Source organism: Sylvia atricapilla, chromosome 1, assembly GCF_009819655.1.
Source record: "Sylvia atricapilla isolate bSylAtr1 chromosome 1, bSylAtr1.pri, whole genome shotgun sequence".
Lineage (NCBI taxonomy): Eukaryota > Metazoa > Chordata > Aves > Passeriformes > Sylviidae > Sylvia > Sylvia atricapilla.
In genome coordinates, this window is record NC_089140.1 from 32,840,550 (window position 1) to 32,866,602 (window position 26,053).

A 26,053-nucleotide genomic window follows, 5' to 3' on the forward strand; every position below is an offset into this window, starting at 1 on the left:
CTAGTGTGGAAGGTGTTTTTCTTATGCTGTTAGGACATGTCTCTGAGGCTTTTAAAGAATTATGTCAATCATTCTGTCTTCATCATATTCCCAGAATTTTTTGGGTTTTGTTACTTAGGAAGTGTGCTGAACAAAACTAAATGCAAGATATCCAAATAACATAATATTCTGTCTTTTCTTCTGTCCTGAGTTCTGCTGTACTAGAAGCAGAGCAAAAGGCAGGGGTCTTCATTTATTTAAAAATATTCCTCCAGGAGATAACAATCATATAAAAACTCATTTACAGCTGTCTTCAACAGTTCCTTGCAGTAAGTTTCTTCATACTTCACTTTTAAATTTCATCTGTTATTATGCTGCTTGTACTAAATCCTCTGGATGCTCTCCTGCACTCTTCTTGTGTCCTAATAAATGCATAAACCACCTCTGTTTTAACAACAAAAGTCTCATTGTTTCTGAAATGTGTAAAAGTGGGATAGAAAGTGAGTATCCTCTCCTAATGGAAAATAAGGTCTCTGTCTCCCATCGTGTCATTTTAGTTATATCCTTTTGGTAGCCTTGGAGCCCTTTGTACTCTGAATACTTGGACAGAAAACAGTGTGCTGGTGGGGCACTGTGTCCTGACTGACCTCCTGAAGATCTCACACATGAATGAAGTCATAGGAGATTTGTGCTGTGATTCTTTGCTAGTATCTCTTTCTTTGTAAGGGAAAGTTCAGTGGATAAAGACTAGCTGGAAGCAGGATTCTGTTTGAGCCATGTATTCAGGGTATGATCCTGCCAGTCTCCTGAACTCTAGTGATTTGCTTGAAGGGGGAGGGAAATATATCTGATTCATTGATGGGACAGCTTAGAAGAATGCAATAAAAAAAAAATCTCAGTGAAAAACACAATGATATTTTGCTCCCTCTTCAGGTTCTCTCTAGGAAACAACTGAATAATCCCTCATTTAATTAAGAATTAAAAAACACCTAATGGATGTCTGTGTGCTGTTTCTGCTTATCTAATCCCCACTTGGCTGCAGCTTCTTAAGATATACATTGAACTAATAATGAGCTGTTCCTGAAAAAGCTGTTCCAGTATTATGTTCCTGAAATCTCTGTAGCGGCATCATAAATCTGTCAGTGCACAGAAAATAGCAATTTAAATGTATTCTTTGCATTCTGAGATGGCTTTCCACAAAAGTTTCCTTTGCTGCTTCCTTATTTTAAAAAATCTTTACAAAAATTATTCAAGATATTTAAATATTTTGTATTTGGGGGCTGTTTTGTTTGAGCCCCTGCAGTGTAGCAGAAGATCCTTTTAATGTGGAAGTTCGGTGTTTGGGAGGGCCTGCATAGAGCCTTATTGGGCCAGTAACTCTGATCCCCAGCTGTTGTAGGCAACTACATCATGGCTCCTTTCCTAAACTGAAGCAGCCTCTTTTCTGATCTCTCCTCAGCTATTCCTGAAGCTCCCTGCTGTGGACATTAAAAATCATCTTGTCATATCCACCCTAAGTTTATTCCCAGTCAGACTGTAATACTCATTTATTGATCCATTTGGCCTTTAATGAACCAACTCTTTCCAAACCAGTGGTTATCCCACTAATGTGTTTCTTTAGAAGAGTCATGTTTTCACAGCCTCTAGCTCAAGCTCTTATGGTGTTCTCAGATAGTCTACACATGTCCTGGGCTACTCTAATTGCTCTTCTCTAATTGCTCTGCTCTTTACTGTTTGAATTTATTATGGCTCTCTGGGAAAGGCCAGACAATTTGTATTAAAGTTCTTTTTATTTGCTACTCAATTTTAAAAGAATGTGTCTGTTAAAGAAATAAAAAACATTGAAACCACAGTTCTTGTGTCTCTTTCTCTCAGTAGCGTTATCTGTGAGGATCTTTTCTCTCTCTTTTACAGAATCACATAAATGTCTTTATTAGAGAAGGAGTGTTGCAGCTCCATCAGTGCTGTCTGGTGCTGAGGAACTTCACAGCTAGGGATCCATTCAGGCAGTGTTATCTCTTTTGGCCCATCCTTTGGTCTCCATGCAGGCAGATATGTTTCTCAATGCCAAATGCTGTGCAAGAAAATTCCACTTTCCTTATGCCTTATATGCAGTGGTAAACTTGGCTGACTTAGGCTAACTGGGTTTTCCCATATTGTACGTTGGTCCAAATATCTGGGCTTGAAGTCTTCATAGGAAAGTGAACATGCAAATTTTTGAGGGTTTTAAAATTTGGGCCTCCTGAAAGCTGCCACCTCTACAAAGCTTCTTTTTGCAATATGTCAGTGGTTTTCAGAAGATTGTTTATTGCTGGGCTTGAATCAAGATAAGGAACTTTCTCGTAGCATGTCAGAGAGAGTGCCCCGCTCTTGGCTCACATCTCATTTCTGGTCTGCTTTCTGTCACTTTGCACTGCTGACCTAGGCTGGTTGCTCTTTTTATTTCACTTAGCACCGTGCCTTAGTAGCTGGTGATAACAGTGCGAATGCTGAGTGCAGGTGGAAGCATCTGAAGGAGTACTATTGTGGCAGAATTGATTCGTGGGGATGTTCACCTTGAAGTAAGCATGCAGTGCACCCTTCAGGGTGTCTCACTTGTGACAGACCAGCTGAAATGTTTCTGTATGAAGAAAGTAGCCGGATTTACACTGCCATCTATATCTCTTAGGAGGGACTGCTAATTTTAGCAGACCATTGACCGTGGCTAGTGAAAAGGCACAGTTAGAGGTCACTCAGTCAAAAAGAAGCAGCCCAGACCTTCACTACTGCCCCTGTCATATAGAGAGCTCGGAGTCACTCTTTATGCTTTGGAAAATAAAATATTCTGTTCCACTCCGGTGCATAAGATATAAATGGGTATAGATGTCTTGTGCTTTCTTCTTTCTTCTATAAGCATCTGTCTTGTCAAAAGAGTGATAGTATAAACGGTGACTTGAATTAGTGTGGTTTTAACTTCTTTTAGGAACAGTTGCAAGTGGTTTTTATGATGCTCGCTTGCATGTGACTTTTTAGCTTTCTCAACCACAGTTTGATCCACTGCTCACATACTGTTAACCTTTATGAATCATTTGCATTACTGAGGCTTCAGGTGCTGGTGCAGAGCCAAAGGAGCTGTTCAGTTGTAAGGTATGTTTGAGTCCCGTAGCCAGAGAAGGAACTTCAGCAGTTACTGTGTGGAAGGATCTCAGTGTTTGATATTCAGCATATATATGCTTTGAGTGGATGAGTGTTGTTCAGCTAAATCAGCATGGCCCAGGGTAGGTCTCTGCCAGTCACACTTTGGAAGCCAGAGGGCAATAAAACTGCTCAGCTTTGAATGATATAGGGTGCTGGTCTGGATTTTCATTTCCAGAGACAAACTGTTGAAAGTGTTCTTTGAAGTGTTCATTATCATAAAGCAAAACATTTTTTTTTCTTCATCACACTGAAAAAAAGTTAGACAGCTTTTCCATTTCAAATACAGGGATTTAGTTATCAAAATTTGTAAATGCATCAGAAAATGGAAAATGTAAATCAGAAGGGATTTCCTTACTTGGATTTGTTTTAATCCAATAGAAGAAAAGCAGGAAAATTTGGGGACTTCTAATCCAGGGTCATTTTGGACTATAACTAAGAAAATTACAGCGCCTTATTTAGTTACCCTGCTTTATGTAAGTCCATGCAGTTTGAATCTGGAAGTGCTATAAAGCCAGCAGAGCAGGAATGAGCTCCTTCTGTTTTACCTGCAGAATTGCTGAGTCAGTTACAATTGCTTAGAGTTACAATCAGTCAGAGCTGTATAAAGCTGTACATAAAGCTATCACAAGTAATGATGCATTAGCAAAACACAACTCTCAACTTGCTTGTATACCAAATTATGCTCTGCTTGCATGAGTAGCATTTAATGCAGATAATACCTTTTCACTTTTATGCAGGTCACAGAGAATATAAAAAGTGTTGAAGACAACAAACACAGAGTTTTTCAGTATAGTTTTATACATCCTTAAGAGTAAATCTTGGCATTAAAATAGAATCTGCTAATGTTATTGATGCCCCCTGGAGGAAGAAAGGCAAATCACTCATGCAAATGGTGGAGTATAAATCACAGAAACTCTGCCAAACATAAATTGTACGGTTAGGAAGGCGGCAGTAAGGAAGCAGTAGTCTGCAATGGTAGTAAGTTACTTATCAAATACATAGTGCAATAGGGACAGTAAATTGGTGAGTCAGACTGTCCTGATTAATAGCAGCTGAACATGTAGCCAATACATTTCAGTCTCCACAGTGCTGCCCTATTCATATGACAGCTGCCAACTCATTTTATGAACACTGTTACACATACTGCTCAAGGCAAAAGGTCTTTTGAATTGTTGTTATGTGTTGGTGCCAACTTCAAATGATAAGATAAAAAGTAAGCAGATAATCACAGTAACTTCACCTCCTGCTAACCCCAAAGAAACCATTAATCCGTTACAGAAGTTCTGTCAACCAGCTGTGTCAGGACTGATTTAGTATTTTGAACTTTTGCCTCAGCTTTAGAGTGAGCTTTGCCCTGTACTTAAGTATTGTCAAAGAGAAGGCTTAATTCTGCCAGCTGAATCTGATAATACACTTGCCAGTATTACTTGTGGTGGAAGCATGAGATTCTTAGTAAATGCAATATTTATTAGTTCTGTGTCTTCGCCTAGTTCTCCAGTCAATCTGCAAACTTCTTTTATGTAGTAGTTTCCTAAGATAAGGCGATACATTGGAACTCTTCTGAAACAGAGACATGTTTTATTCTCACACATTTTTATGGATTAGGAAAATCAGAACTAATCCACAGTCCCCCTAAAAAAACTCAGATAATTTACATTTTATGTGAAATTTGTTACTAAGTGACAAAAAAATCAATGTCTTTGGGAAATTTTGGGAGTAACAATTTGGGGGTCTCACGTTGCTATCCCAACTAAATTAATTTAATGAAGATTGCTTACCTGTGGAGACCTGACTGGATGTTGTGATGTCCAGAGCCCTTTCAGTGTTTTGTAGCATATTGGTTGTTCTTCGAGAAAACCTTTATTCTTTAAAATGGGGGTGGGAGCCACTATCTTTGGTGGATTTGGATAATATATTTGACCATTTTCTTCGACAAACTTGGAAAGCTGAAGGACAAGCAGAAATAGGTAAGGTATAAACCAAATATGTGTGCTGTATGGAAAAGACTATTTTAAAGACTTGAAACAACATGGTCACTCTCCTCTGCCTCAGTTATCTGTTTAGCAAATGCTAATTAAAGGAAAATCTGGTGGAAAAATGTATTTGATGCATTATTAGTACTCAAAGGGAAGTTTCAACAGGTATGTAGTTATGCTGAACTTTGGTCAAATAACTTGGAATCAAGTTCTCCATGGCAGTCATATATGGTAGGCAAGGAAAATTTATGTAGGCTTTCTTTTGTAGCCACAGTTATAAACTGACTTAAAATGAACTGCTTCTTATTATTTCCATTGCCACATCTGTAAGCAGTGTGTCTACATTGATCAGAATGATGGATGGATCTGCATTTTTAGCTGTAGATGAATGCTCACTATAAAGATGGCTGTGCTGGTAGAAGAGGTGCTTTCTGTGACCTGCTGCTAATACCTCATTTGCCTTTGGAAACTGACCTGATGGATGTGCAAACAGAGCTCATCTTCACTCTTTTGGTACAAAATCAGCAGGATTAGACCAGAACAGCTATTTAATCAGCATCAGTTAACCCAGTGATGTGTGATGAAGTCTTCATGGAACTACTCTATGTGATCATCTGCACCACTAGATCTGGAAATCTGATTGTCTCAGGCAAGGAGGTGGTGACAAGCAGCTGAGAGGTGGATCTCATACTAGAAAAAAACTGCATTCACAGAAGGCTGTATTCCCATTGCAAATTGCAGGAGCTCTGGGTTGATTCAAGCACCACCAGGGAAGATTCTTACTGCATTTTCTGTGCATGATTTTTACAAACAGGAACAGCAGACACTAAAGCTTAATGAATTGTGAAGCTTGTTCTGAGCTCCTAATGCAACCATCAGGAATAACTAAGTGTTTCTAGACGACTTGTAAAAATGAAACTGCAGTGGAATTAGTTTCCAACCTTGTTTCTGTCACCACTTTTTCTCTCTCCAGTCTTTCTGCCTCTTGTTTTCTTATTTACCCTGCAATGAAGCTGCCAACATTAATTACATAATAGATACTATGAGTTTTATAAAGGAGAGATGTGGAAAAAACACAAAGCTTTTAAGCACAATCTTCTGTTGGTAAAAGTCACCTGACTGTAGTCTGGGTTATCTATATTTAGCCAGGGGTTTCTCCTTCAGTCATGAGAACTGGAGTGTCCCAGTCTCCAAGAAAGTCAAAACGTATGGAGGGAACAGCAAATGATACTAAAGTGTTTCCTAAGTACCCATAGTCACTGTCCCCTTGCCTGATAATTCTGAACCTGTTCAACTTTGCTGGAAATAGATTTTGGTCTCTGATGATCCTCCTGTTGTGCAAATATAGGCTTTTTAAGTCCTCCTCCACACATGATTAGTGTTTCTTAAATTGACCAGTGATCAGTGAAAACTGGCTAAAAATTACTACTCCCAGTATTATGTATTCTGTGGAAGGACTTTGGTTTTGGATGGTCAAATACTTCACTAAAAATCACTCATGTTCCAAATTATATAAATAACAGTACAGCATTTTACTGATGACTGGGAATGGCAGCTAATTAATGCAAATTGACCTCCCACTTAACATTATCAGCTTTTACTTTCCTGAAAAGCTTCTTATCCATGACAGGGTGTGCTTTTCCTGTTTCAAACAGTTACTGCCAAACCTTTCCTGACAAGCACTGCCATGGCACACAGTGGTGCTGGCTTTCTCCTGTCCCAAATTCCCTTTAACCCTGTTTGGTCTGTAGCTGCCAAGTGCTCCTCATCAATTCATGAAGGTGATCTTTGAAGTCTTCTAAAACAAAGTACCTGTCAATTAAGAACAACAATTTCATGCTCTTTTCCTCCAATATTTTATCTAAAACACTCTCAGGGTTAAATGCTGCTGAGTTTAAAAACAAACACCTCTTGATGGCTTACAGAGTGTTTGCAAATAGTCAGTGTCTGTGGTTCCATCTCAGACTTCATAAGGGACAGGAAGAATTGTTTTTTCTCTCTGGATCTTGTTCTACTCTCTGTGTAGTGATAAAATGTTTTAAATAATTTGGCTCTTATTTCACAAGTATTTCTGTTGGCCCCAGAGAAGGTGGCAGGCATGACTTTGGCCCAAAAAATGCTACTTTTTAGTCCCACAGATGACTTCGTTTTTTTCATTTTTCTTTCCCTCTTCTGAACTATGAAGAATTAGTTGTCTGGCAGAAGATATCAGACACACTAAATCATCCATCATGCTTTTGTGGGAATGACAGCTGTGCTAATATCTCTGTTGGCTTCTGAGACTACAAGGGGGCCACATGAGTTGCTTTTATTCTCAGTGCTGAGGCATCCTCAGTGAGACTGCAACTATCAGCACATATAGCTTTATTTTAAGCCAAGCTTATGATCTTTGAGCACTGGTGTAGTCAGATTCTGTTAAACTTCAGCAGAAAAGAGTCATGGCTGCCATAGTGGTTTTAAGTAAGTTTCAAAAATAAAGGGTAAACCAAGGGAGTTCTTTCTTACCTCTTGTCTTTCTCAGAGCAACCATGTCAAAAGCCTTGCTAGAGGTAATGGGATGGAAAGGCTAATGACTGAATTGATCCCCGTGTCTCAACCCTCAAGTGACGTGACGCTTGGGAAGATGGTGTACCTAGAAATGTGTGTAGGGTAGAGGTGAGAGGGGGAAAATGGCAGGCACAGTGGTCTTGGGTTGGTTTAAGTTGTCAGGAAGAAGGACAGAAAGAAAGAAAAATTTCTTATTTCACATTTCACTGAGCTTTAGATTAAATATAACACTTTGCAAGAACAGGGAGAGATGTGAGAATCAAAAAGGTGGTATCTTAGTTTTTTAATCCCCTTTTGCTTGCGCCCTGCAAAGAATTCCCAATGATGCTGCCCTTGCAGCTTTTTTACGTGATCAATCATACTGATTCTCATTTACTTTTATATGGCTTAAGGGAATTTAAGATTCTTGCACAGCTCCAATTAATAGTAACTGAGTTTGTGCTTGTGTAATCAAAATTTGTCTCTAAGATGACATTTATTTCTGTGAGGAAGGGCAATAAAGCTAAACTGGAGATTTTATGGGCATACCAAGAACTGGGATTTCATGGAGTGCCCATGTTCCTGTGGCTGTTCTTTTCAGCTATAAGTTTTTTATGACAGAGTAATTTAAGACTTTATAAAATCAGAGGAATCATGAAATCTGAGGAAAATTAGAGCAGTGGTTTATTCCAGTAAGAAAGACTAGCATCCTGTTTGGATGCATTTAACATTAGCATCACTGCATACAGCAACTTACTGAGAGTAAACAGCTTCCCTCAATTGCTGTGTAAAGCAAAGTCACAGACTTGTACAGGAGCCAGATTAATTCAGTTCCTGGAGCTGTGTGCCGTGACATAACGAGGTTTTACCAAGCTGGACTTTTCTGAGGCTTCTCTCTCATAAATCTGCTTTATGAGAGAGAAGTTGTTCGTTATAGTTGCTCCCCAGCACTTTAATTAATAGGTAAAGAGGCCGTGAACAACATAGCCAAGAAAACCCAATTAACCCATAGGCAAGTCAGCAAGATCAGTATTTGTTAGGAGTGTGTGTGTGTGTTACGCAAACATTGCTAATCTTCTAAACCTAATCATTGTATGCTTCGTTCAAGAGAGATTTCTGTGCCTCATAGTGTTGCTGCTGCTTATTGCCAAGGAACCTTCACTGTGCAATTATGGCTGTGAGAAAAATGACTTGCCCTTTTATTTCATTAGGGAAAGATAAGATACAGGTGAAATGTACCTGGCGAAAGTGTCTGGTGGTTTTGGAAGACTATATTAGGAAAGAAATGCGATAGCTTACCTGAAGTGACCCACTCTCATTTGCATCTCCCACATTTTATCTGAATCAGTGCAGTCAGTATACAATTAGGGACAAATCAATGTCTAAGCTGTGCAGGGAGTGTTCTTACTGATACCACTCATTGCATAAGGAATGTTTTGTGTTGCCAGGTGCTAAAGATTGAAAAGGCACCAGGATCACGTGATGTGTGGAATGTCTTTTTAAAACAGTAAAGAAAAAAATGTCTATCTTCCTAGACTCTTGTGTAATAAGCTCTATAATAGTTAACAATGGTCTGTAATATTAATTAAAAAAAATTTAAAAAATCCTCTTATTAGTAATGCAAAACAAAAAACATACCCTGTTTATACTTCCCGAGAAATTACCTATTCATACCATGCTAATACATTATTTATATTTCACCTTGGAGACTTTTTTTTTAAAGGCAAGCAAGATAAAACACTACTTTAAAGGGCAAGAATTTAATCACTAAGCCTAGCTAAGAGTCTCTTGGCAATTTTACCAAGTCAGAAAAGTATCGAAGGTTGAAAAAGTAATTAATTTGCTTAATGGTTCTTTGTGGTATAATAAAAAATAAAACAAATGCCTGAAGTAAGTATTACTGGGCTAATCTAAGTGGTTCACCTAGAGCTCCAAAATCTTTTCATAATCTTTTCTATTTCATAAGAAAGGTTTATCTACCAGGCCTTGCTTAAAAGAGTCTTTATTGTAAATGGGTAGGAGATGTTGTCAGATGAGAGCTCTTTTTTAAGCTTTATTATTTGTACATTTTCACACAGTGTTTCTTATTTCTTCAAAAGCTGTATACCCAAATCTGCATATTTCTTATACCCCTCAGTGAGAAGTGTTTTCCTCAGTGAGAAGAGGGATATCGTGGAACCATTTCCAGTCAGATGATGGTAACTTCTCAGGGCTCCTCCCCTTGCTCAGCTTGAGGACATAGAACTGTTTGGTTGTTAATAGGCCCATAATTTCAGGGATTCCATAATTTCAACCCTAGCCTTTTCTGTGGGAGCTCTCTTCTTCCTGGCTGGGGTTTCTTCAGTAGCCTGGTTAATGACACAGCTGTGACATGGGAGCTGCACCCAAGCTCTCTTCAAGTCATCTATGAAGGGTGCAACTGGGCCAATCTATCATTGAATTGGTCTCCATAAAGATAGATGTTGCAGAGTTACAAAGAGGAAATAAGTCCCTTCACACAAAGAGTTTAAATAGAGTTGTGTGTTTAATTCTTTCTGTACTAACATGAATGTTTTAAAGATAAATCTCACCTGCCAGATCAATTTTATTCACACATTGTGATACAAGATACAGAAGTCATGCACTTCATTGTGAAATCTGTGCTGTGATGCTGTGGGACTCACTGCAATCAAAATGAGGTGTGATATCTCACAAATTGCTTTTCCAGCATAACTCATGCCTCAGCTGAGCTGAACAAATTATCTACTTTTAATGTGTGATGCTACAAATATAACAGGACTTAAAGTATTGAATTCTGGCAAACATTTGTATATTGATACATTTATAATGAGCTGGGACTCTGATTCAAACTTCCTGTCTGTCTCAATAATGAGAAGCCTTTATAGAAATGCTATCTTGCAGACCAGCAATCTTTGAAAGTTTATGCCATGGATAATTCTAATTGATTTTCCCTTTCTACTGTGGGAACCCGTGTATATCTACCAGTGCTGTAGATGTGTAAAATACTTCTTAATATTTCTTTACATTTCACATTCTGTTGCAATAATACAACTGTATTTTCAATTTCAGTTTTGTTGTGTTACAATGTGACTTGCTACATTTTACACTGCAATAATTGGACATATTGCTGATACACATACACATAAATAAGAACAGTCAATCTGCTTTGAGCTCTGGCATGGCAGAACTACTTAACTACCATTGTAGATCACTTCTTATGTAAACTTAAGGCGGCAATAAAATAAGGATGAACATGCATTTCCATGACTGCCATGATTTAGAGAAGGCATGTGAGCTCAGGATGTAACAGCCAGCAAAGTTTTGCATTCTTAAGGGTAGATGGTTGTTTAGAATATTTGTTATTTTTTAAAACTCATACTGGCTAATCAAGCCTGAAGCCACCCAGAATGGAAGGCAGAAGAAAAAGAAGAAACATAGAGCTTTTTCTGGAAAGGAAGAAAGATACTAGCATTTTTTTAAAAATTTGGCATTGTTTTCACTGGAGTTCTATTAGTCTTTTGCTGGAGTCTGCCATGATTTCAACCAGTATTGCACAAGAAACAGTTGCTCAGTATTATATCATCTGCCTCTTTAAGTTCAGTAGAGCATATGGAGTTTATCTGCTGAAAATAAGTCAAGGCTTGTGGTGGAGGGATTTATGCTCCCAGTTTGGAAAGGCCCAGAACAAATCCAGGGAGTTGTGCAGATGAACACCATCCCATTTCCCAAACAACAAGTGCACTGTGAGCACTCTTCAAACACTTTTTGATAAAATAGGCATAAATCAAGTTTCACATGAGGGCGTGTATCCTTATGGACAGTCTGGCTTCTGTGCAGTAGTTCTGCAGCTTCCCTCATGATGTCAGAGCTTTAAGTGGATGTATTTGTTCAGTGATAGTAATAATAGTAATAGTAATAATAATAGTAATAATAATAGTAATAGTAATAAGGGGCACATTGGAACCCGTGTGACCTTCGTGAGGGTTTTCCACTTAGTACTACTTTCCTACTCTCTGACACCTGCTAGGGGCCTCTAAAGATCTCTTTTTCTCAAATGTGATTTTGGCCTGAAAGGGATGCAGCGTGGGGAGCCTCATGACTTCACCTTCTTTTCTAGAGCAGGCCAGAAAACATTTTGCATCTCTTTCCTCTTACTTTCCAGTGTAAACTGCAAATTATTAAAAGAATCAGACATATCACTCTTGCCAATTTTAACAGAAAGGAAATTACAACTGGAGAATAAATTGTTTCAAATGTGTAAATTGACTTTCTCTGCAGCCTTTTATTCTTGCAAAGGGAGGCAATCACTTACCTTGCCTAACCTTAAAACCTGCTTGGTCAGGAATCTGCAGGTCTGGGAATCACCATGGGTCAAGGATCTGGGAGACAGCCAGAGGAATGTAAATACTTTGTGGCATGATAAACAGGAAAAAAAAAAAAAAAGACAATTTTTATTCATTCTATGCCTTCACTAAACCTACTGGAAACCTTATTGGTGTACCTTGTCAGTAGAAGGATATCTGCCAATGCACTAGGCTGATGTATGTGTATAACTAAGGCTCTTGGCAGTGGCTGAAAGTTGTTTTTCAATGCCCTTCAAAATTTTTTGTGGTCTTGTTTGATGTGAACTTGAGGACCCATTACACCTATAGAAGTGAGAAGGCAACTACTTTTCTCCAGTGCATTTGACTGGGAGGGCATGTCATGTGAATGTGACCCACTGTCAGTACACTTAGCAAAGCATATCTGCACCCAGTCAGTGATTGATTCCAGTGTGCAAAACTGCACAAGGATAGATAGTGTTCATCCTTAAGGCAAAGGCATTGTTGGTCCATGAAAGTGTAATGAGTTATTGCAATACCTTGTAATTCATTTTCCACAAAAGACAGTAATGGCTCAAAGGAGCCCTCATAGGCTATAAGGTAAGTAAACTGAGTGTTAATAGCTCCCAGGTAGGTCTGCTTAGCACCACTCAGAGTGTATTTTTCAGGAAAGGTTCCATGTGACTGTCACCATTTAATAGTTCCTGATGGCAGGAAGAATATTTGCTCTGAAAAACCTTGGACTATGAATGTGGAAGACTTTTTTGTGTGTATGTTTCACTTTTTGTGTTTAAGAATATATTCTTTCCTTTAATTTAAGGGTCTTTTAAAGACCAAGGAAATAGAATATAATAGGGAAAGAAAATGCTCAAACTAGGACAAATTAAAATACTTTTAGAGACCCAGCATATTTCAGGTTAAGATATGAGTGCATAATAATGGAGAAAGCATTTTAATGATCTGTTGATCAAATATTCAGAGTCCAAGGTTATGTACTTCGCAGTGTATATGGGGTCAGATTTTGACCTACTCCTGTAAAATCTCCTTCCTCCTTATATAGCTGGTACAAGGGCACAGAGTCACAGCAGTCTCTGTTTGATTCCTGATAAGGAAGAAAATTCCTGGAAAGGTGTTTGGATCTCCTCCTCAGCCTCTGTACCTGGATGATTCATTCTGGTGAGCAACTGTCGCGCAGAATGCACCTCACAGCCCTGTAAAATTAACTGTGAAATGATCAAAGAATTATTCTCAGGTTTTTAATATACTTATCAATGCTGATTTAAGAGGCTGTTTATTTTCTCTTTTTGAAGAATTTACATCTATGCTTCGAACTACTTGAATCTAAAATTCCAGTAATTTGATCAAGTGTTTTGCTGGTGCCATCAAGTGGCAAAATGTTGGATTGCAAAACTCCCGCAGCAACCAAACTGATTCAAATACCTCTTGAACAGCACCAATGAGGAAAATAATCCCTGGCAAGCCTCCTCCAAAAATGCATATATATAAACATGTATGAGAAAAATGGACTGAAATACATATGGTGTCAGTTTGATCTAGATTCTAACAAGTAAAAAGGCTACTATTTTTGAGTATTACTAGTTGACAAATATAGGCAACCTATAAAGCAAACTCAGAGATCCCTGTTGAAGAGCTACTTGAACTGAAGTGGCACAATGCTGTATTCTGAATTTCCTTCCCGACTGTGTTTGCTGTCCTTTGTTACTAGCTAATCCCTTTTTACAGAACATGGCCCATTGACTTCATGTCATAGCTGCACTTCATATTGTCAGAGTAGAATGGATATTCAATTTGCTGCAATATTCTCTAACTTCACAATATGGTCAACTGAAAATTGAAAATTTAAACTTAGAAGTCATTATTCATGCACACATCTTTTTTTTGTTTGTTTGTTTGGGGTTTTTTTGTTTCGTTTTGTTTTGTTTTGTTCCCAGCTGAGTGAAATCGTAGTATTGTTTGGTAGGAAGGTCTCTGTGCAGAGAAAACACATAACTTTATGAAGCTTATGCTCTATTTCCTTATAAAAATCCTAATAAATTGACATGGTTTTGCCTTGATTTCTCAGGGGACAGCTAATATCGAAACTCATAGATGCTGCCAATGTGGAAATTATCCCGTGTTTCAAAATCTACATCATGCAGGGCTGGATTCTGGGTAGTGCTGAGCACCCTTACCTGACTTTAAAGCTCCTGAGAATGCTGAGCATTTAGCCCTGTGAAAGCCTGGATCTTACAGTTCCTTACCACACACACATATAACATTCAACAGGAGCTAAAATAGGTAAAAGCTTCAACTTTTTACCCAAAAATGAATTATTTCTACACTCTGGGGTAACTTTCAGCTCCTTCTGATGCCAAAGGGCTTACAGAATCCAGCCAAACTGCATGGTGCTTTTCACTGACAAGAATCTGAAATGGCTCCACACCAAAAACCGAAACAACGAGAGAGAAAATGAGTGTGAAAATGATGAAAATGCAGGTGGAAAGATCAGTCATAATCACTAAGATTTTCCTGGCATTATAAAAAGCCAGTTTAATTAATTCTCACTGTGGATACTTCCTTAAGTTTTATTTATAATTCTATTATAGGCATATTTATTTAGATTCTTATATTTTCCCCACTGAAATTTGTGCCAGTACTATCAGAGGCACAAACACAACAATACTTCATTTGAATCTTGCTCACTTCATCTTTTTAGTCTGTAATTATGCACTGGACCAAGCTTTTAACAGTATCTCTTGTACCTTTTGAGATCAGTGAAACTGTTGCTATATGGGTTACTGTAGTTTTGTTGCTTGCTTGTTTTCTGTGTTTTACAGAACCTTATTATGGAGGAAAGGCTGCTCTCCTCTGCCCCAGCATAGCACCTTCAGGATTGTGGATACCTGTAAATGCTTTGAACAACTCTCCTGCAGTAACATTTAACTGTGAGTGTTGTCCAGAACAAAAAGGAAATGGATGTCATTAATACAGGTTTATGAAGTAGCTTGCTAACCTCTTCTCCCTTTCTGACTGCTATGCTGGTTTTCTGAGATGGGACATGTAGTTGCTATATTTTATCTGCTTTCACATGGGGTATGATGCCTGAATTGGCCAAAATCTCTCTCGGCTTGCAATATGAGTGTAGAAATGTAGAGACATAGACTACATGCCACCTTGGCAATTTTCGTCTTGTGCAACAGGGAAGGTTTGTTTCTGGACCTCTTTTTTCCTCCAGAGTGGGATTCACTTGGATTAGTTAGGGGCTCTGCACTAGTGTGCCTGGACAACAAATAATCCATGGGATTGCATATTCAGAAAAGACAAACTCAAGAGCTTGTTTCAAACTCATTATACATTCTTGTACCTGTCCTGTCACTGTGGGATCACAGCACCTTGCTGTGGTTCTGGGATGGAAGTCCCATCAGCATCATTTAATAAGTGCAAGTGCTGGACTGTCTCTTGGGTTATGTGATCTGGTTATATGTACAGATTGTGTGATGAGAGGCTGGAAAGCAGCCCTGGGTAAAGAGATCTTCTGGTGTTCGGGTTGATGGCATGCTGTAGAAGAGTCAACAGTGTGCCCTGGGAGCCGAAAGGGGCAGCTGTACCCTGGGGTGCATCCAGCAGAGTGCAGTGAGCCATGCAAGGGGGAAGTGACTGTCCTGCTCTGCTCTGCACAGGTGCAGCCCCATCTCGAGCACTCTGTGCTGGTTTGGGTGCCTTAATGTAAGAAGGACATCAAACTGTCTGGCTGTGTCCAGAGGAGGGGACCAAGAAGATGAAACATCTCAAGGGCAAGACTTAGAAGGAGCAGCTGAGGTAACTTGGTTAGTTCAGGTGGGAGAAGAGAAGGCTGAGGGGTGACCTCCACAAAGACTACACCTTCCTCAAGGGAGCCAGTGGAGGGGGAGAGGTGCTGATCTCCTGTCTCTGGTGACCAGAGATTGATAGGATGAAGGTCCATCAGGGCAAGTTCAGGATGGATATTTGGAAAAAGTTCTCCACTATGTGGATGACTAGTCGGTGGAACAGACACCCCAGGGGAGTGACCATGGCACCAAGTATTCCAGAGTTCAGGGAGCATCTGGGCAATGCTCTTGGTCATGGTTTAGTGTTAGATAAACCTAACTGTGAGGACTATCTCACCCAAGGGAGTTGGACTTGGTGATCCATACGGGTGCCTTTCAAAATGAGATATTCTATGATCATTTCACATAAAGGCTAGCTCATGATAACAGAGAGGAGAATAAGGACAAGAAGGCAAGTTTCCAGTCTTTGAGTCATGTTTTCACTCTTTGGCATTCTAGTCTGCATCTTCCATTCCTGCTTTCCAGGAAAGGCTGCAGGACTGAGGGCTATCCTTGGACTTTTCTGAGTCAGCCCTAAGCAGCATGCTCTCCTTTCAGAGCTTTCCTGTAAATCAGTAATGGTGATCTGAATCCTACATGAGTGTCTGAACAACAGAGATTTGGCATCATCATTTGCGCATCTTTCAGTTAGTCAGGTTTGTTAATTTTTTTAAAGTTATGCTGTCATGAAGAAGAAGTCTTGAAACTGGTTTTGGTGGAAGTGGCACCAACCTCAGTATATTTTAAAGAACAAATTTGCTGTGGTTAGAGTCTTGGAAAAGGAGCCCTAATTCCAAAAGTTTGCCCCAACAGCTCCTCAGCTGTTGTCTAGACATATCTCTTCTTTTACAACAGCTTTCTGAAAAAGCTGAGCACTGACTTTTCATGTTTATGCCTATAGTCTTTGTGAATGCTGTAAATTAGGCCAAAAGTGAAATCTTTAAGTTCAGGAAGGATGTTTGGGACAATAGCCAACAGTAAATAGTTATCAAATTATGGGCAAAAAATAAATCTGGAAATTTGTAAATTCAAGTGTTTCAGCAAAATACTGTGTAGAGAATTGTGAGTACCACTATATGCCCACATTAATATTTAGGGCATTGTGGGGAAAAAAAAAAAAAAAAAAAAAAAAAAAAAAAAAAAAAAAAAAAAAAAAAAAGCTTAAAGTGCCCATGCAGATATTTGTACATCTCAGTGTAAAGTGCTGTCCAGCCATTTCACTGCCTGGTACTTTTCTTGTTGAAAGCACTTCACTTAAACATTTTGACTGTGAGAAGTATATGTCTAGCCTATGCTGGCTGAGGGTCTTCTCCACTATCATAAGGTGCACATCCATTAACAAATGTACATGAAGATCCTTTTTTCTTGCTGAGTTGTCTTCTGGCAGTACATGTAGAGCAATTCCTCCATGCTTCCTTTCTGCTTCTCAGGTAAGTTTGCAGCAATGAAGGAATTTCCTGAACTCTTTATATCTGAAAGAAAAAATGCCAAAACCAAAATGTCTTTTGATAGCAGCAACAGTGATAGCTACCTGAAGTCTTTTAGACAATGACAACTTGCCTCTATTTTTACGACTGACTTACTCAGCTTTCCTGGTTAATGCTATTAGGATGAACTGTCACTAGGAGAAGTTAATGCAACAGCAATTGGCAACTGTTTAATGAAGGCTGAGTCAAGTTTTGATCAGTGAGAGGAAGAAAGAAGGTGATAGATATATGTGCAGCATGTGCATCTTGCAGTGTAATTGAGTATCAGCTGCCAGCACATACATACCTGCACTCTCAGTACTACATAAGTAGCATATGGACAGCAAATATGTGCAATAGCACAGATGGAAGCTTTAGCATCTAATTCCCACTGATTTCAGAATTTGTTATTTATGTCTTTGAAAACTTCCCCTCTCCATCTCTAGAGACGGATGAGAATGTTATTGCTTAGTAGCTGTAGTTCATACTGAAGGAAAGCTGTGTTAGGCTCTCACATGGATATGGTAGAGGCTGAGGATACTGTGTGTTTCCATACATTGGTGTCATTTGAAATCAAGCAGTTTGATGTGTATGATGAACTGAAATAAGAATCTGATGGACCATAGAGTATCAGAAAACTTTTCTGGTTCTATCTAAATTTTTGCTCCCAATCTGAAAGTAGTCAGGCAGATGCCAAGTCACCTGTGTGGCTTTGATGTTTATTAAGCCAACTCTCACTGGAAACATTAGTGAATCATTCCTGTTGACTGCTATCTATAGGCTACCAAGCTGCAGAACAACCACTTTACCTTAGACATAAAAGAGCAGCATTGCATACAAAGGTCTGATCATCTATTCAGTTCAAACAGGAGTGTAAACTTAAAATATTTACAAGTTTCCTTCTCCCAAAGAAACATTTATAGCCAATGTTGATCCGCTGATACTTGAGATCTCAATGACACATAAAAAAAGTCTCAGCCCAGAGATATCAGAAATGGCTAAGGTGGACATATTTTTAAAGTGTCTGCCATGAACAATCCTTAAGAGTCTCAGCACTATAGACAATGATTTAATGGAGACTATTAGGATTTCTAACTTCTACAATAGTAGATTTATTCTGAATTTCAAAAGACAGCTTCCAGCTTTCTGGCTCTTTTCTTAGAAAAAACCCACACCACCAAAAAACTAATGTTCTGGAATTAGAATATCACTTTGCTAGTGCCCTCTTTATTACTAAAACATTGCATTTTCCCCTTCAGTTTTGTTTTGTATGTCATGTGGATCTCAAACCAGAGTGTAAGAATACAGTGTCTTAAATTATGAGCTTGTAAAGGCCTCCAGTAACTGTTTTGATCATGCATGAAGCCTGAGGGTATGTGAAGCCCTCAGCTTCCAGCATATCTTGGAAGGAGAGTTCTTATTTATACTAGCATTTTAATCCAAGACGCCACTTTTCACATGAGTCTCCCAATAGTCTCAATTTAGCAGTATCTTGGTCTTGGAGTTCATGAGCTGGGTTCCTTATGGATGTAATTTACTGAAAGCTGTGTTCCAGAAATATACCAGGAGGGTACCACAGACACAAATGGACCCTTAATCCAAAGTAAATAGTATCTGAAATATATTTTTCTGCACCTCAGATCCTCAGTGCCCACTGTTTCACTCTACACATCTTCTCCTGTAGTCCACAATACGTGCCAAGTGACATAGTCACGGAGCAACAGACAGATTTGGAATTAATTGAGTGTTTTTTGGATTGTCTGAGTTTGTTTTTATTAACTGTTTCTCAATAAACCTATAAATAGCTATACACATTATCTTAGGATATCAATGCTGAATCTCACTATCTGATGATAGGGTAAAATATATAGGATAATTTATTTATATATTTATACAACCTAGCATTATTCAAATATATGTACATGATTCTGGTTATTCAGGGGCACTGTCTAGCTATGCAAATATTGGTAACAAATTCTTCAGTTCAAGAAAATAATGTAATAAAATTAATGGATGAATTCTTCCTAAAAGCTGAGAAGAATTGTTTTACTTATTTTTTTTTTATTTATTTGTATTTATGTAACTAGGAAAAAATGTAACATTTTAAAAACATATGATATTGTAAAACATGCCGCCATCTTCTTTTCAGATATGGATTGGTGCGTTCATATGTGAGTTTACATTAGCAGAAAAATGTAGCTTATTATCTGCATTATAATACTGATTTTCATGGTCACAGAGAAAAGAAGGTTACAACCTTGCTATGTGTATTTAATGTGTGTTTCAGAATTGGGTCTGACATTGTTGTCATCTGAAAGGCGCTTTGCTGTTGCATTGCTTATGGTTTCCTTTATCTGGGTATCCTGTGTAGCAAACATAGTTCTTTCCTGGATATTCATTAAATTTTAGATCAGGTCTATAATTCACTGAACTTTCAAGCCTGTTAATAGTTAAAAGAGTGCAGATGGAAATCCCTGCAATGCAAGGAATACCACAATAACTTGCCTTAGGGCAGATAGGTAAGTGGGAGGCATCAAGACACAGTTTGACAAGCGTGATAATCCAATAGTATCCAAGTATTCTGACTGGAATTCAGATGTTGGGTAGGAGACATTACAAATAATGAAAGAAATTTTCAGTAGTTGTAAACCAGAAAGCTGCCAGATAGATGGAAACTAAGACCAGATTTTGCTAACAATAGAGATAAAATCTCATATGAAAGAACACTGTAGGACTTGAGGCTCACTCTGGGATCTCTTATGGAAAAAATCCAAATTTACATTTAAACAAAAAAAACCAAAAACCAAATAAAAAGTAATGAGTGCCAAGCAGCATGGAAATTCAGCTTTCCAGACCTTTAAAATTTGCAGGAATTCTGCCATATCCTGCACCCCAGCTAATAGTATAATTGAGCCTGTAAAATACAGTAAAAACATATTGATTCCTGAAACTTCCCGACTACACGCTGATGATTGTGAAAGCTAAATGCAAGCTTCCTTTAATTTTAGATTTTAATTTAAAAGTTTATTTCAGTAATTCTTGGTCAAATTGTAATCTAGGGGAAAAAAAGGCTTAAAACAGGAGTAGATTCTATGATAAATGTTGGTGATTGATTTGTAAAATAGACTAATTTTTTCCAAATTAGAAATGCAATATACATGTTCATTTTATTCTTTAGGAAAACTATTTCAAGAGATTTTGAATGCTAAAGCCACAGTATAATTTATTTTAGCAGTCCTCTTTTTAGCTGTAATGAACATATTTCCTGGGGAACTGACAGACTATTGCACAAAGTGGAAGATATTTTCTTTCATTAAGGCAAAAGGAAAAAAAATGTGTCTTACCAGAAAAGCGTAACCATGAGAAAATGCTTTCAGTAACAGTAAATTGATATCAAATACTTCTAATGGAATAATTTTCCTTTACAGGTTCTGTTCTTACCTGTCTTTTGAGACAGCTGAACAAGCAAGGAATTTGAAAGGGTGTTAGTACTACATTTGAATTGAAGGTTCTTGATAGGACTTCAGGTCCCTCATTGTTTTGGTAGTGTTGGGGCAGGTTATGCAGTAGCATCATGTTTCATATTTGAACTTTTAGGGGAAGATGCAGGATAAAATACCAAACACCAGAGAATTTGTTACTGCATCTGGATACTAAGGAGAAAAGAGATGAGTTCTGCCTAGTTCTGGCAAGTGTCATCAAGAAACAATGGTTGCTTTTTCTACTGCTACTGATTATTTGCACCAGGTTATAAAATGAAACAAACATAAAAACAAAATGGAAAGAAGTAGAGTGAAGAGGTGTGATACTATTGCTTTGTGTAACTGATGAACAGAAGCTGGAAATAAGCTTTTAAGTAAGAGCAGAGGGTTTGGGCTTGCACAGAAAAGGACTTATGCACAGAAAGTCTCACTTGGTGAATTCACTGTTTCACTGTAAAGTCCCCCTCTGAAAAGGACATTAAACCCTGATACTTAGAAAATACTTCTTTCTGTAATTGCCATGGTTTTTGTCTCTACATCTGTGCTTAGAGGAAATGCTTCTGTCCTCCTTTCACGAACAAATTTGTATTTCAGCACTGGTTAATCAGCTGTTTGTGAGGAGAGGAGCTGTATTAGGTCAGCAAAAGCCCCTGAGCTCTCCAGAATTCTTTCAGGCATTTGTACCCAAACAAGTTGCCTCTGCTTTGAGCTGCTCTCTTATGCCAGACAAAAGCAGGACTTTTACTTTCTATCAAATGACTAGATTTTGTCACTTTGGTTCACAGTGACAAAGAGTCTTAAAAAAACACCATCAACTTAGATGAAGTAGACAAAGAAGCACTACTGCTTGCTTTCCCATCCACCAAGAGCCAGTAGAGCACCCCCATGTATCTGTGCTTGCTTCTTCTGGGACAATCATGAGGAAGCCTTCAGGAACCTGTTTGCTCCATGACAAACACAGTGTGTAATAATGGCTAGGTAAGTTCACAAAGGCAAGCACTGAATTCACTCTCCTTTCCCCACAATGTGACAATACTCTTGTTGACTAAAAACCAATGGCTCATCATGTGAAGAAGGCTGAGAGACCCCGGTTTTACCTCCTTACATTTTGAGTTGTACTTTAAAGGCTTCTGTGTTGCTCTGCACTTAATGATCTGATAGCTTCTTAGACTCTTTTTCCCTTACAATGGGAAGAAGAGTCTAAGAGTCTCAAGGAGAAAGGAGCAATTTATATTCATCTGACTGCTACATGTTTGCTATCCTGACTTTGGCAAAGCTTTCACAAACAGGATATTTTAAACAAGTCCTCTTCTCTGGCATCTCTAGTAAAATGCAAAAGATTTTGCTTTGCCTTATTAGAATAGGGAACTAATTTGAAAATATTTGAAATATGTTATTCTGCCAGGATATATGGGAGTTTTGGCCATATTCAAGTGAAAAAACCTAAACTAATTCTATCATGCTGGCAGTTTATAGAGTGTTGGACAGGTCTGCTATGGTATCTATAGGAATCTTACACTGATGACTCAGATTCAAGTACAACCGGCTTGCAATGAGAAAAATGTTCCGAGTTGTTGATGCATAATCTGAAAGTGGGTAAGAAACAGAAATCAGATTTTCCTTCCAGCAGAACTGCTGTGGTTCTATAATGCAATGCAGTTCTGAGTCGACATTGTTCAGACCCCAGTAGAATTTCCTTTCTATCCAGCTTTATTAATCTTTCTCAGAAAATTATTTTTGGCTGCCAGAATTGCAGATGGAGCCTATGACTGGTAGGTTTTTCCCCTGCCTGTTGCACATATAGGGAGGAACCACATTTCATGGCTTCTCTTAGCAACTCCATGACAGCAGCTGCCCAGTGAGGCAAGGATCTATGCCATGAATTTACTTCATTAGTTTCCTAGCATTCAACCATCATCCATAGCACCAGATCATGATTTGACTCTACTCAGCTTCGAATCCACAGTGTACATACAAACTTAAACCCATCTGCAGTCTTACCCAGCATACCAGCACCAGTGCCACTGATTCACAATAATCCACACTCCCTCATCAAAAGGGTTCTGAACATATATATTCCCTGTCCCTGCACCTGTAGAAGTCCAAAACCACCATTTGAATCCTTAAATTTGCCTTCAGCTCCAGAAAGTTCACGGCACTTCCAGATGGCTGGCTTGGGGACCTCAAGCTTGTAGTCATTGACACCTCCCTTTAGGAGCAGGACTCAGACCAAGGGTCAAGACATCCCTGAGAACAGTGCTCTCTGGACAAAGTCCAATGCATGCAGAGGGGCCCATACTGTCTGTCCAGTTCTGGCAAACTGTTCCCTGGCAAACTGGCTCAATTCCTTGGCAGAAGAATTCAAGGGGATTTTAACTCAGTGACCAAAGTCACAAGTCCTTATTGATCCAGGGGAAATCACCCACAAAGGAAATCAGTAGTTTCCAGGATGATATCTCTGCAAAGCAGGAGCCATCATCGCTCACATTCAAGCCCCAGAGATTTCAGAAATCCATGGTCAAGAGAATGATTTATCTCACTGGGAGGCTTTGCTGAGGAAAAGCTCCCAGTGGGAGGAAGTAGGAAGGTATAGGAAAATGATACATGATTATTTTGAGAAATGATACCTAAGTAAAATTGATTTCTAAATGTAACAAATACTGTGCTTACAGAACCCTAAAGAAATAGTTTCCAACACAAGAGATAATATTCAGCAATCAACCTTTCTCTTCCCAACCTTCATTGTCTCTCTTTGGAAGAAAAGCGTTAATAGGGCGTGTGTAGGGCTGAACTCTGAACTAATCTTACCTTCTTATTCAGTGCACTGCACTGACTATGGTTTAGTCTGTGTTCTGGTAGTATTTGACATCACAGCATCTTGCTGTGTGTGTTGGGGGCCATCTGGAGGAGTATGTAGGATGGGGCAGCTGGTGATGTCAGCAGGTTGTTTAACTGTTGAATAGGGTGGAAGAATGTTAGAGCACACCTGGGAGCTGGGATCCAAGACACATGAAGGTCATGTGCATTTTTTCCTCTCCCGAGTAAAGCAGTAAATACAGCCACCGATCAAGACAGTTTGTTGCAAAAAATTTGATTGGGAAGAATTGAGTGAAGTCATGTGGATGTTGGTTCAATTCTTGACAAATTGGCTGACCTTAGTGGATTTCAAGTAAGGCAGGCAGCACAGCAGCAAGACTTCTGTGAAGTGCCAATTTTTATCCCTATTATTTGAGATACCAACATTCTTTGCTAAAGTCTTGTGTGGGATGTTCACACAATCCTTCAAAACAGTTGGAGCTGGCTGCCACTGGTGGAGTTTGGATTCTGGTTAGTTGGCTTGCTGGATGTTTTTGCCTTCCTATGTTTGACAGGCATGGTGATAGATTTTGATCTGCTTTACTTTCTTCTGCTGACCTTTTATTTTCTCTCAGTGTGTTTTTTGTTTGGCTTGAATTGGCATCAAAATAAATGCATGCATTTGAAAAGAGTGGTTTTTCTGTTGGTTTGTTTTTTTTTTCACCAGTGAGAGCAAAACTAGCTGGGGGTCCTACTTTTCTTGGAAACGCAGTGTGAAAAAAGCGGGGAGCATGTGTTTTGGCAGGTAATAATACACAAATAGCTTTTCTGAAAACCTATTAAATGCACTATTGTGTTATTAATAACCAGTCAAGCCAGTAATTGGTTTATTTTTATTTTGAACCACTTATTTGTTTTTAACCTGGATGGCTTGGCCATCATATTAAAGTGAACTGAGCTTTAATGTTTGTGCCATGTGTAAGTGATACAGCTGTATCAGTGATTTCCAGAGTTCACAAGTTTAATATATTCTGAACAAAAAATTATTTCAGTATGTCTTTTTCATGCTCCATCTTACTCTAGAGGTGAATGTTTGGAAAGGCTCAGCAGAATATTTTCCTTAATTTCATTAATTACTCAACTGTTGAAAAATGTCTGTTATTTCCTTCTGAAAATATACTATGGAAGATTTAAAGTTGTGATTTTAAGATACAATGGTAGTGAGCTATCTCAGTTGTTATTATAAAAGGGTGTGCTGACTGGAAGAAAAAGGCTAAGGAGATCAATGCTACACTCTGAAACTTCACACAAAAAGGTCATCCGCCACAAGTAAATCTCTCAGTACCTAAGTTGTGTGTTTCACGGCCATCTGTATCTCCACATTACTAAATATTTTTTGAAAAAAAATAATTGGGAGGATAAAGGTCCTTGGTATATCTCTGCATAGCTCCCTTACCAGGCAATGGTGTCAGGGAAAGATGGATATCACAAAATCACAGAATGCTTGAGGTGGGAGGGGACTTCTGATGGTCACCTGGTGCAACCCCTACTCAGGCAAGGCCACCTAAGGCAGGCTGGCTATGACCGTGTTTCCAAGGAGGGAGACTTCTCACCCTCTCTCGGCTCAGTCACCCTCACAGTCTAAAGTGCTTCCACATGTTCAGACAGACCATCCTGTGTTTCAATTGGTGCCCATTGTCTCTGGTCTTCTCACTGGATGTAGATGAAAAGAGCCTGGCTCCATCTTCTTCTCAAACCTCCCTTCAGGTGTTTTTACACATTGATGAGATCCTCCCTGAGCCTTTTCTTCTCTGGGCTGCACAGTTCCTCTGCTCAGCTTTTCATCGTACAAAAAATGTTCTAGATCCTTCATTAGCTTTGTGGCCTTTCACTGAACTTGCTCCAGTAGCTCCATCTCCTTTGTTCTGAGGAGTTCTGTACTGGACACTGTACTCCAGATGTGGTCTCACCAGTGCTGAGTAGAGTGGAAGGACCACTTTCCTCAAGCTGCTGTCCACTCCTCCTCATGCAGTCCTGGATACCACTTGCCTTCCTTCTAGTAAAGACAGTTTGTTTGCCCCTGTCCAACTTGGTGTCCACCAGCACCACAAGTCCTTCCTGCAAACCTGCTTTCCAGCTGGTCAGCTGCAGCATGTACTGGTCCTCCTTGCAGCATGAGGCTGTTCCTCCCTACATGCAAGACTTTCTATTTATCTTTGTTGAATTGCATGAGTTGTTGAATTGCATGTCAGTCCATTTCTCCTGCCTAGTCAGATCCCTTTGTTTGGTATCATGACCTTCACAATTTTCTATCATCAGCTAACTTACTGAGGATACACCCTGCCCCACCTCCCAGATAATTATGACAACATGTCCCCAGTATTGATTCCTGGGGTACATTGCTCATTATTGGCCTCCAATTAGACTTTATAGCACAAATCATCACCCTCTGGGCCCAGCAATTCAGCCACTTTTCGTTCT

General features: G+C 39.0%; 2 protein-coding genes across 2 annotated transcripts in view; both read right to left on the bottom strand.

The window, feature by feature from the left end:
• Positions 1-26,053, bottom strand: part of CYCS (cytochrome c, somatic) — a 354,370-nt gene that overhangs the window by 9,586 nt on the left and 318,731 nt on the right. The gene's annotated exons all lie outside the window — the stretch shown is intronic.
• SPMIP4 (sperm microtubule inner protein 4) lies at positions 1,888-20,870 on the bottom strand. Its single transcript, XM_066314475.1, is given in 12 exon segments — positions 1,888-2,198; positions 2,201-2,295; positions 2,501-2,599; positions 3,702-3,712; positions 4,584-4,750; positions 4,935-5,002; positions 6,945-7,020; positions 7,638-7,709; positions 7,712-7,818; positions 17,118-17,300; positions 19,800-19,879; positions 20,736-20,870. Coding segments are annotated over 12 exon segments (1,404 nt in total).